We start from the raw sequence: 12,278 nt of genomic DNA on the forward strand, positions 1-12,278 counted from the left end.
CACTACAAAACAGAGAACAGACGAAGGGGGATTGGGGATGGAGGTAAGTAAGATAGATTTGCCCTGGGTCCGCCACGTGCCGGGTAACACACACTGAGCTACGAAACTAACTAAGCTAAGTAAAGTGGGTGCTATTGGCTCGTTTTGTCATTCACGTGTGCGGTACGTGACCCATTTTTTTAATATTTTTTCTTGTTTTGTCTGACTTACAAGAGACCGGATTTTTTAGCCAACAACATTACTCATACTACTCATTTAACTTTCAAAAAAGAAAAAAGAAAAAGGCAAACATATGATTTCCTATGAACAACGAAAATATTCTCAATAATAAGTAAAAGGTTAAACGATTTCCAATTTGGCCCTTCTTTTTTTTTTCCTTCTTCTGCAGAAATAATGAGTTAAATAAATAAACAGTTTGGATCACTTAGTTGACACAGTGGAGTGATTTAAATAAATTGCTACCATCATATTAACTCATCAAGAGCCTAGTGCTTGATTTCTCATATAAGTTTATTTAACGGATCCTTCATGGAACGGAATAGTTGGATCACTTTGTTGACACAGTGGATCACTTCTACTTTTGAAAAAAAGAAAAAAAAAGTAACAATGCATAGAAAGAGTAAAAGTTGAAAAGTTGATGGTCCAAAGAGAGGGGGAGAGACTTTTATGGAATGAAATAACACTTTTTATTATGATCTATTAATAGTGCAATTACACACGACATAATATTATATTATTTATTAAAAATATCAAAACAATGTTATTCCTATTACAAAAAAAGATTTCCTGATAAAAATGATAGAGAGTGAGAGAAGGGGGGAGGTAAGAGAGTGATGATCAGACCGAAAGCTATAGGAGAGAGAAAAGAAGGTGAGAGAGTGGTTGTTAGTCACACAAAAATATTTCCATTTAAAAAATAAAAAAGCCTACAATCATTCTGATTTTACTCAACGACTACATATAAAACAAACGAAAGATTTCTAATAATATGACATCGTAAAGATAGCTTAGGGAAATGACCCAAAAAAAAAAAAAAGATAGCTTAGGGATGTATATACAGACGTCGACAGTTTCAAATCAATAGCAGTTTCCACGTCATCCCAATTCATGTAGCCATCTAAGCATTGAGGTGGAGAAAGCATAAGCCCTTCAGCCATGTCATCAAGCAACCTTCGCATGTCAAACAATTCCTTCCTCATCCAAATAAAACAAGCTGCCGTTCCCCTCCATTCTCGCATAACCCTTCTCCTCACGCACCACCGCCTTACTCTCCTTCTTATCAACACCGCCGGAAACTCCGCCACCCTCCGCCTGCCTAAACGCTTCAGCCGCCTTCCTAAGCTCCCCATCTTCAGTGGAGGCCGGCACGCAGCCGCCAAGCGGAGTCAGCAAAGTTGAGGCCGGCAAGCTTCCCTCTAAACGCCAATGCAGCGACGTCATGGGCACAAGCGGCCATCTCAGCCATCAGATAAGTCCCGAGCCATATCCTGGGTTTCTTGTTGGTGGATGTTTGAGCAATTTTCCGCACAGGGAATATTCGCAAGTAGATTCTTCGTCCATCGAACGTCCTTCTCTTTCTTCATTGGTTCATGTAAAACAAACTCAGGTCAACGGACCACACTCAGGGATATTGGCTAAAGATCCTCCGATACCTATGTTAATTATTTTGAATTTTGAAAAAGATACAACAATAGCTAAAGTGTACTAAATTTTATCTCATGGGGAGAGCCGGGTGACCGACACAGTGTGTGGTGGCCAAAGTTGTGTGAGAGAGAGAGACGACAAGGGAGAAAGAGGTAATAAACCATGCAATGTAAATAAAGTAACCCAGTAAATTAGAATCCCACAATATTGGTCATGGATATGCGTGACTTATATCGAGCTTTTCTAGTAGTGAATGACTTGTACGTACGTATCAATTACATTTAAATGTCAATCGTTTATTTGACGGTCTTTTTCATGTTAAGTGTGGGTTAAGAACGCAATACAAAGTTCAAATTTGAATTAGTAATAAAAGATGAGTAAAATTACAATTTTTAGTGCCTTCCCATATTTATTTCAAATGAAAAAACGAGTTAAAAAAATTAGATATGAAAACATTTTGTAGAAAGACAAACTTAATGTTAACTGTATAAAAATTTTAACTTAAAAAAATAGATAGGTTAAATGTGACGAGTTATAAATTGAGTTTTTCATATGAGAAATAGCCAAAACTTAACCTATATTTTCATAAATGTCTGTTATTTGAAGAAATTTTGGACCTCCTGCATACATGATAAGGAGAGAAGTATTTTCCATCCAATAAATCCAAATTTAAGAAATTTTTTGTACTGTATACAACCCAAAATATCTATCTCTCAACCACAAATATCCAAAAATATATTTCTAATCTGTCTACTCACAACGAACGACTGACGTTAATCTTTTTCGTTACAAATAAATAAATGCATAAGAATCAAACAATAAATAAATTCTAATAATCCACTAAAATAAACGTCGATTATTAAATGGAGAAACTCCACAATTTGACATCAGCATCGGTTCCCATGTCATCCAAATTCATGTAGCCACCTAAGCATTGCGATGGAGAAAGAAGAAGCCCTTCAGCCATGTCATGAAGCAACCTGGGCATGTCAAACACTTCCTCCTCATCCCAATAGGGCAAGCTAAAGCTTCTGCTTCTTTCCAAGTTCACACTACCCTTCTTGTTCTTCTCTTCCACCTGCACCACCATTCTCTCCTTCTCATCCCTGCTGCCGTTGCACACTCCACCAAACTCCGCCGGCCTAAACCCCTCAGCTGCCTCCGCGGCCGCTCTCCGAATATCCATGGTATCCATGGAAGCCGGCAAGGGCAGCCTCCACGCGGAGTCAGCAAAATTGATGCAGGCAAGCTTCCCTCTAAACGCCAATGCGGCCACGTCATGGGCACGAGCAGCCATCTCCGCCGTCGGATAAGTCCCGAGCCATATCCTGGACTTCTTCGTCTTGGGCTCTCTCATTTCACACACCCACTTGTCATTGTTCCTCCTCCTCACACCCCTATAAACAGGGTGCCTCGTCTCCTTGAAAATCCTCCTCCCGGCTCGCTTCTTTGGCCGTCTCGAAGCCAATATGACGTCCCCGTCGGAACAAGAAGCCCCCAGAGTGGTGACCCTGGCGTCGGACAAGGAACTCGACTCTGGCTGGTCGACCGATTCGGAAAGTTGGGAGAAGAACATGTCCATTAGAGTAAGCTTTATGTATGAATGGTTTGGTGTTTTAGCTTGTTTGAGTTTCTTGAGCTGAAATTGGAAGTGAGGGAGAATGGCTTTTATAGATTAGGGATTGCGTGGCATGTGGGCCCAGGTGTGGACACGAGAACACGGAGTGTGAGGAGCCAGGTCGGAATGTGGCTCCGCAAGTTCCCTCCACAAAACAGACAAAGGGGGATTGGAGGAGAGATGGAGGAAAATAAAATAGATTAGACTTGGCTCTGCCACGTGGCGGGAAACACACGCTGAACTAAGCTAAGCTAGGTAAAGTGGGAGGCAAGTGGGGATTTTTAGGTTGAATGTTACTTGGATTTTCACCTGATTTGTATTTTAGTTATTTAATTTTTAAAATTGTTTTTATGGTCTTTTAATTTTTGTTTCGATAGAAAAAATGATCATGTTGTCGTTTTGTTAACTTTTTATGTTAAATATAGGAGTAAAATAATTTTTTTATTTTTTTATTTTTGCCATATGAATATTTCAACAAAGTCATGAATAACCTCCACCCGACATCCACCCCCACAACAACTGATGGTGCTCTCACAACCCACACCCTGCTCAAATCATACCCACCCTCCAGCGATGACGAGGATATGAAGAATGTTTTTTAATTTTAATTTTAATTTTTTTGAGTGAAAGAAATATTCAGATGATAAATTAAAAATACTATTTTGTTCTGCATTTAATAGAAAAGTGGTGCTTTTCAAACGTGATATTTTATTACTGTAATTGGCTCCCACTCCGAAGTTCAGCTGAGTTCCCACCGTGCCTACTCATAACTAAAAATCTTATCGACAAAGCGGGGAGAGAGACAGAGTAAAAAGTTGAAAAGTTGATGGTCTAGAGAGAAGGAGCTGTGAGAGAGTGGTAGTCCCAGCAAAAGTAAGTATAGGGTCTAGAACACAAATATATTTCTGTTTAAAAAATAAAGTAAGTAGGGCCTACAAAATTACAATCGTTCTCAACTTTCAATTGAGGGATTTCTATGGACGTCGATCAAATAGAGAAACTCCACAGTTTCAAATCATCATCAGTTTCCACGTCATTCCAATCCATGTAGCCATCTAAGCATTGAGGTGGACAAAGCATAAGCCCTTCAGCCATGTCATCAAGCAACCTTGGCATCTCAAATATTTCCTCCTCGTCCAAATAAAACAAGTTGCTGCTTCCCTCCATTTCTACACAACCCTTCTCCTCATTCACCACCGCCTTACTCTCCTTCTCATCAACACCACCATCCTCCGCCTGCCTAAACGCTTCAGCCGCCTCGGTGGCCACCCTCCTAATCTCCGCGGCATCGCTGGAGGCCGGCACGGGCAGCCGCCAAGACGAGTCAGCAAAGTTGAGGCAGGCAAGCTTCCCCTTAAACGCCAATGCAGCGACATCATGGGCACGTGCGGCCATCTCAGCCTTCGGATAAGTCCCGAGCCATATCCTGGCCTTCTTTTTGTTGGGGTCTCTCAGCTCACACACCCACTTGTCGTTTTTCCTCCTCCTCACACCCCTATAAACCGGGTGCCTGGTCTCCTTGAAAACCCTCCTCCCCGCCCGCCTTTTCGGGCAGCTGGACGCCAGTATAACCTCCTCAACTGAAAGAGAAGCTCGCCGGGCCGTGACCCTGGAGTCGGAAAACGACGACGTATCCGGGTTTTCCAGAGAAGCCAAATCAGAGACCTGGCTGTAGATCAAATTCATTTTTGCAAGCTCTTAGTGTAAAGCTTTGCGACTTTGTGTTTTAGTATAGTAGGGTTGGGTTTTTTTCTGAGCTGAAAATGGAGAGAGTTCGAGTGTGGTGGTGGCTTTTTATAAATTTTGGGTTGGGCCATGTTCATGCGAAGTGAACGCGCGAACACGGAGTGTGGTAAGATGGCGAGATGCCCCACGGAAATGAGTGGCCTACTGTGGGCGTGTTCACACTGGATAACAAGGAGGATTCTAGAGAAAATAGATTAATTTGATTTGACTTTGGCTTGACTTAGTAAACTAAGTAAAGTGGGTATTTAGCACGTGTAATTTTGTGGTTACTAAATTTGTCACGTTTTTTAATGCACGGTGTGCAATGTGTGTGATGTGGCGCCCAACTCAAATCCTGTAATAAATTTTTGAGATATTTCGTGATATATTCATTCTTAGCACTAATATTAATTATGAATCATTAAATTTCTATAAACAAACTAAAAAAATTTTTAAAAATTGACAGCTGGTCTTATTAAATTTAATATTAATTATTAATTACATTGATGCCCTATTGAGTGTTTTAGGTATTTTTATGAGATTTTGGTGTTGGGCTTGTTTTAAGAAATTGATGGCAGTTTTGTAATTTACAAGAAGTTAAAAAACCTCTTTGTTATCCTATAAATGAGCTTTTGGTGTGTTTCTAAAATCCATTTCATATATGATATTTTTATAATTTGGGGTCCTATATTGGGTATAATAGTGAATCTCCCCAAAAAATTTATTGTCTTCTTGGCTTTTGTTGTCTGACTTGGAGGAACCCACAAGTATTTGTATAATTATATCTATGAAATAGAAAATGGCAAGGAAACTCTTTGGGGTTAGTTTATGTATGGTAAGGAGGGCAGGTCAAAATTTGTAAATACAATTTGGATTATAATAATTATTTTTTAACTATAAACGATAATAACGAAGGAAGGAGTCGAACTTGAGACCTCATATGCATGAATAAAATAGTCTTACTTAATACGATATCGTAAATTTGGATGAAAATTTGAGAACTCGGAGGAAATATTCAGATAAATTTTTACATTTCCATAAAAAAGAATGTAGAGATTTGTTTGTGGAGTAAAAAGTTTATAAAAAGCCCAAATATCTTTAATGGGAATGGGAAATAGGAAGCAGCGAGCAAGTGCATTTCAAGTGGGAGACAGTAGGGTCCCACAAACCTTATTGAACCAAAGAAAACTTCACCACGGAGGAGTTAGGCCGGTCCAGTTCAAAGTCGGAATGACGTCATCCTAGTAGCACGCCTTGCCTAATACGAGGATAGCTGTATGGTGACGTCGGTAAACCGGTTGACAGCTAAACTAGCCCTTCGGCCACGGGACACGTGAACAATGTGGATATTTTCAGATATATTAGGGCTTTGGGCTGAAGTCTATAATGCCACCTTCCCCTTCATCCGTTGTGTTGAGAGGAGGGAGAGAGTTTGGGCCTTTTAAATCAATTTTAGTGGGCCTTAACAACATTTAATTATCGATTTACTTTCGTCAGTGATATACATGGAAAGGAGAATTCAAACTCGAGCTAAAATAAAATTGGCAAGAGATACACTCTTTAGACGAAGAATGTTTATGTTAATTAACCAACAAATCAAAAGAACATAATGATGCAATTGCTTTTACAAAACAAAAAACAAAAAAAACAAAACAACAACAACAACTTTGATGTGATAGTTTTTACAAAATAAAATCAACAAACATTGAAAGCTTGTTCCCCTAAAACACAATATGTTATGGCAAGAAACCATGTATCGCTTCTTTTCCTGATCATTGATCAACATGTTTTTCGTTTTGTCTTTGGGAACGATTCTTAATCTAATAGCTTGTAATGCTTTTTTTCCCCTAACATTCTTCTATTTTACGAATGAAGATGAGAATTTGAACTTGAAATCTCTTTCAACGTTGAAAAAGAAGAACTTCTAAACTAAAAGCTACTCATCTCCTAACATTTACTTAAGTTGTTCTTTAATTGAATTATCAATTTTTTTTGCCAAAGTCAAAAGATTGTATTCATAATTCAGCCGTAAAGACAGTTAGCCACAAGGATCAATACAAATACAATAGTCACAAAGGGTTATATTGAGAGGTTACACCGCAACATCAAGCTCATACGATATCCATCCACTCATAACCAAGCAGAATCAAAGAAATTTTAGCATAAACGCCAAAAGCGTGAAAAAAAGAAGGGCTTGTTCAATATAGGTCCCTACAATTTCTATTTCCTAGACATATACCCATCATTCTATAAATCTATGTGTAAAACCTAATTTCAAACTTCAATGACCAGTAGGATATAAGAAGTTATAGTATTACTATGTTTTTACATCGCTGCCATTAGACTTCATATTTTATTCATAATTTATTCAAAGCATTTCATTAACTGCCATAATTGTAATTAAAACTCCCTATTAATAGCATATCAATCAGCCCGTTTCTTTTGGTTGTCATTCCCTCTAACATATCACCCCCTAGAATTGCAAACCAAAAAAAAAAAAAAAAAGTAAAATACATATCCAATAATGTACGTATGAAAAAGATAAATATAAATATATAGTATAAAAATATAGGTATATTATTTATATATAAAAATTTAAAAAAACTCTAGGTCAGTTACTTTGTAATTGAAATTTTTGTACATTTTTCATAAATTAAAAATGGGCACACAATAATTTATAGAAAATAGATACGTTGTATAATTGAAATTTATGATAATTTTTTATAAATTAAAAATAGGTGCATCATTTAGAAGAAAAAATAAGTTTATTATACCAGGTAAATTGTTTTACTACTTATACATTATTAGAGAAAAAAATAGGTACATTATTTAGAGAGAGAAAAATAGGTTCCTTTAAAAAAAATTCATAAAACAAAAAATAAATAGATTATCAAATTATTTTTGATAAAACAAGTAATAGGTACATTATTTAGAGAAAAAAATAGATACAAAATTTAGTGAAGAAATAGGTTCATTATACTAGGTACATTATTAGAGAAAAAAAAATAGGTACATTATTTGTAGAGAAAAAAAACAGGTTCATTTTAAAAAAATTGTTATCATAAAACAAAGAATGAAAAGATGATCAAATTATTTTCATAAAACAAGTAATAGGTGTTTTATTTAGGGAAAAAAAAAGGTACATTATTTAGAGAAAAAAAGGTTCATTTAAAAAAAATATTTAAAAAAAACAATAAATAGTTTATCAAATTATTTTTCAACATAATTAGAGTGTATACTATTATTCATAAAATTATAATAAAATAAATTACTAGTCGTATAATTCATAAAAGGAAAACAACATAATTTTTATTATTAAATAAACCAAAACATTAATCATCCATAGATTACTAATACATTAATGTTGAATTTAATATTTAATATTTAATAATTTTTTTAATTAATTCATACATCCATTACAACCATTTAGAGCTCTTTTCAAATTAAAGGTGTGCCATTAGTTACACTCGCCATAATACATTAACTTATAAATAGGGGTAGTTTTGGAATTCAAAAAATAAAATAAATCAGATTTTGAGTTATATTAGATAACTTGCTTAATTAAATTCTAATCATTGGATATTTAAAAAAAAAAAAAGTTGTATGTGATTTAAAATGAATTTTATAGGTATAAATTCAATTTACTAAAAAAAAGAAATAAGTAGCAGTTGTAATCTGTAGTCAGCTTCATGGTTTTATGTGAAAAGCTGTGTTGAAAGAGAGAGAGAGACGTGGGCCATACGTGTCTTGTCTCCCACAGCAAAGAATTTTACACTGTTTTGCTCATTCAAATAATGTTCCAAGGATTTCAACTGTTTGTTTTTTGCGAACAAACAAATATTTTTTCCTTTTGGATTTTAATTTTTATGAATTAAAGGTGCCCAAGAAGACGACAAATATTTGCTGACTTGCAACCACGTGGCCAACTTGCAACCACATCCTTCATTTCTCCTTTTTATAATTCGGATGAATCATGAGCCACGTAATTAGTATACATTTTTATATTAGTACCAAGTTTCAGTGGCACTAGTCTAGAATAGTGTTTAACTACCATAGTTTAGTTTATGGATAATTTCTTTGGGTTTTCGACTAAAATGGTCTCTTAATTAATTTAATACTGGATGTGATGTAGTGTTATTCTTTTTCTTTGATAGGATTTTCTTCTACTTGAGGGTTTTTAAAGGTAAGATTTTAATGAGGTCATACTTATTACATTACTAAAGTCCAGTTTTTCTTTTTATACTATGACATTGTTGTTTCAATGAAGTTATTTCATTTTGATAAAAAAAAATTAAAAATTAAAAAAAATAAGTAAGATATTTTAATGTCATGTCATCCGTGACTAAAGTTTGGAAAAAATAAGTGGGCCAACCTCACTTTTAATCAGTTGTTTGTTGTTGGTACAAAGTCCAATTTACCCATAAAATTGGAGCATGTGATTCAATTTAATAGAAAATGTAACGGAAGGATCAATTTGACCCGAAATAGAAAGTTGAAGGACTATTGAAATGAAAATTTTAGTTGGTGCACCAAAATGATAATGGAGCAATAGTTGGGGGACCATTTCATTGGAAAACCCTAATTTATGTAGTACTTTAAGATGGTTAAATTAATAGGGCTTATTATCACAAAACGTCGCTAAGGTTTACGAAACTATCAAATTGCATCCTTAATATTTTTTTGTGTCATTCGTGGTCCTCAAGGTTAGTATGTCTGATCACAAATTGTCCATGCCATTAGGTTCCGTAAAAAATTCCGTATATATATGTGGGCTCCATATATATGCCACATCAACAAACTAATGGAGTTTTTTAAAAATAATTTAAAACTCATAAAATTTAAAAATGAAAAAACTAAGGGTTTAGGGTTCCCTCAAGATTAAAATCTTTCTATAAATGGTTTTTTCATTTATAAATAATTTTAAAAAGAAAACTAAAATTTTATGAATTTTAAATGAAAAAAAATAAAAATATTTGTAGGGACCATTTGTGAAAGGTGTGTGAACCTCAGGGATGTTTTGTGATGTATATATATGTCACGTCAGCAAACTAACGAAGTTTTTGATGGAACCTAACGGTAAGGACCATTTGTGATCGCACATACTAATCTTGAGGATCACGAGTGAGAAAAAAAAAACATTAAATATGCAATCTGATAGCTTCGTAAACCTTAGAGACGTTTTGTGATATTAAGCCTAAATTAATATTTTTGTTTTGTTATGGAAAGATTGGAAGGATTGAGATGCTATCACAAAAATATTTTTGTGAATTCCTATTTGTAGGAATTTCCATTTGTAGGAATTTCCAATTGAAGGAATTTCTATTTGTAGGAATTTTCATTTATGGTAGTTTCTATATTTGTTTTGTAATAATATAAGAAGATGGATTTTCTTTTTCTTTTGGTCTGCTAATATAATAGTGTCTTACTTGCCAACCTAGATTAGGTACCCTTTTTAGGTTTACATGACTTGTAATTAAAGTTTAGCAGCTTTAATAAGATTATCTTCTTAATATAAACCCTAAAATACCAACTCTAAACTCAAATGTCAAATTTCTTAATTTTAAACTATCAAAGTACATTTTTTTGGATCGAAGCATAGACTATTAGCACATAAAAGATAAGCACAAGGTCCCCAATTCGTCAGCATCATCCCAAGAACTGAACCAATAATGGATGCCGCGACCTTATAATGAATTAGGTGGTCCTTATCCATCGCTTCACAGCGCTGCACATAATTTCTTCTTCTTCTTCTTCTTTTTTTTGTCTTATATTACTCACTATTCAGGCATATGTAACGCTATTATAATCAATAGCTCCATAAACGACTTTCTGCTCCGTCTGAATTGCCGGACGAGTCGGGATAATCAGACGGTCTCGGTGGAGACAGAAGCATGCCCTCTGCCATGTTCGCCAGCAAATTTGGCATCCCGAAAAGCTCTTCTTCATCCATTCCCACAGACGACGCCAAACTAGTACTACTCATCATCGTCATATCGTATTCGTACTTCTTCTGCCTCTCTGTGACCTTAAGACTGTTATCCGCGTCCTCATTCCGTTGTAGTGCTGTTGCCGCAGCAGCAGCGGCAGCAGCACTACGAATGTCCTGTGGAGACATGGATGCTGGCACAGGATACGAGTCCATGGAGCTTGGAAAGTTGAGAACAGCATCGGCGCGCTTGAGAGCGAGGGCGGCCGCGTCATAGGCTGCTGCAGCCATCTCCGCAGTTGGGAAAGTCCCAAGCCATATACGTCTAGTCTTACGTGGCTCTCGAATCTCGGACACCCATTTTCCGCCCCGACTCCGGATTCCATGGTACCTAGACTGCTTTCCGGAAGGGCTTGATGCCATGGTGGTGGGCTTTGGCAATTACTGATTCTGTATACCTGTGCTATAACCGTACTTTTGTGGTGGGCTTTGGTAATTTAATAAGTTCTGGTCATAGAGAGAGAGAGAGAGAGAGAGAGTGGGATGCCTTGGTGTGAAGAGTGTGGTGAAGGATGCTGAGGAGGACGGTCAAAATTTTAGGTCAGGCATGACATATATAGATATTTTCGTATCCCTGTATAGATTGGTAGGGATGTAAATTGTAGAGGGTTGTGGGAACTTTGTATGGAAGGACGAGAGAGAGAGGGTTTATGTTATTGGTTGAAATTTTAGGGAAGGAGAGGAAGGGGGCCGCTCAAAAGTGGTAGCCAGCATGCACTTGGCCAGTTGATATTTGTGGAAGCGTTAAAAACTGATAGTGGCAATTAAAAATGATTTTTATATTTGTGAGCATATGCTAGTGGCTAGCTAAATGAAGATGTTGATGTTTACTCAAATACTTTGTAAGTGGTGGATGGCCCACGTATTGAAAGTGAAGAATAATGTTGGAAGTGAAACACCTGGTTTTCAAAGAGTTGAAGACTTAGGGTCAGTTACTATTTACATACAACAAGAAGTAAATATTGTAGTTGAAGAGTAAATATTGTGGTTGTGTGAGGCTTATATCTTCCATCTATAAATTGATGCAACCTTCATGCTTTTCAAACACACTAATCAGAGGAGAGAAAAATAAGAAACTGAGATTTAGAGAAACCCGAACGAAAATTCTATCAGTATAATACCATAAAAATAAATACAATCCCACTATAATTTTTAATAATATTTTCATATTTCGTCTATTTTATAACAATATAGAATTTGTCGGAGATATTTTGGCCATGGTGCGGCTTGACAACATATAATGATTTCGGCCAAAGAGGGGGCCCCTACTATTTTATGCATGGCTCCCAGCACGTTGGGCCCCTC

At 36.1% G+C, this 12,278-nt stretch overlaps 3 protein-coding genes and 1 pseudogene across 3 annotated transcripts; all 4 read right to left on the minus strand.

The window, feature by feature from the left end:
• Positions 1-760: 760 nt before the first annotated feature.
• On the minus strand, positions 761-2,051 carry LOC117628977 (annotated as a pseudogene).
• Positions 2,052-2,318: 267 nt separating this feature from the next.
• LOC117627644 (dehydration-responsive element-binding protein 1F-like) lies at positions 2,319-3,280 on the minus strand. The gene has a single exon (XM_034359813.1). The coding sequence runs from the start codon at positions 3,224-3,226 to the stop codon at positions 2,504-2,506; it is 723 nt and encodes a 240-aa protein (XP_034215704.1). The 5' UTR covers positions 3,227-3,280; the 3' UTR covers positions 2,319-2,503.
• An 864-nt stretch (positions 3,281-4,144) lies between these two features.
• LOC117627640 (dehydration-responsive element-binding protein 1B-like) lies at positions 4,145-5,007 on the minus strand. Its single transcript, XM_034359805.1, has one exon. The coding sequence runs from the start codon at positions 4,946-4,948 to the stop codon at positions 4,250-4,252; it is 699 nt and encodes a 232-aa protein (XP_034215696.1). The 5' UTR covers positions 4,949-5,007; the 3' UTR covers positions 4,145-4,249.
• Positions 5,008-10,520: 5,513 nt separating this feature from the next.
• LOC117628137 (ethylene-responsive transcription factor ERF027-like) lies at positions 10,521-11,671 on the minus strand. The gene has a single exon (XM_034360515.1). It carries the CDS (start codon positions 11,334-11,336, stop codon positions 10,794-10,796), a length of 543 nt encoding a protein of 180 aa, XP_034216406.1. The 5' UTR covers positions 11,337-11,671; the 3' UTR covers positions 10,521-10,793.
• Positions 11,672-12,278: the final 607 nt, after the last annotated feature.

Source organism: Prunus dulcis, chromosome 5 (assembly GCF_902201215.1).
Source record: "Prunus dulcis chromosome 5, ALMONDv2, whole genome shotgun sequence".
In the NCBI taxonomy this organism is placed as follows: domain Eukaryota; kingdom Viridiplantae; phylum Streptophyta; class Magnoliopsida; order Rosales; family Rosaceae; genus Prunus; species Prunus dulcis.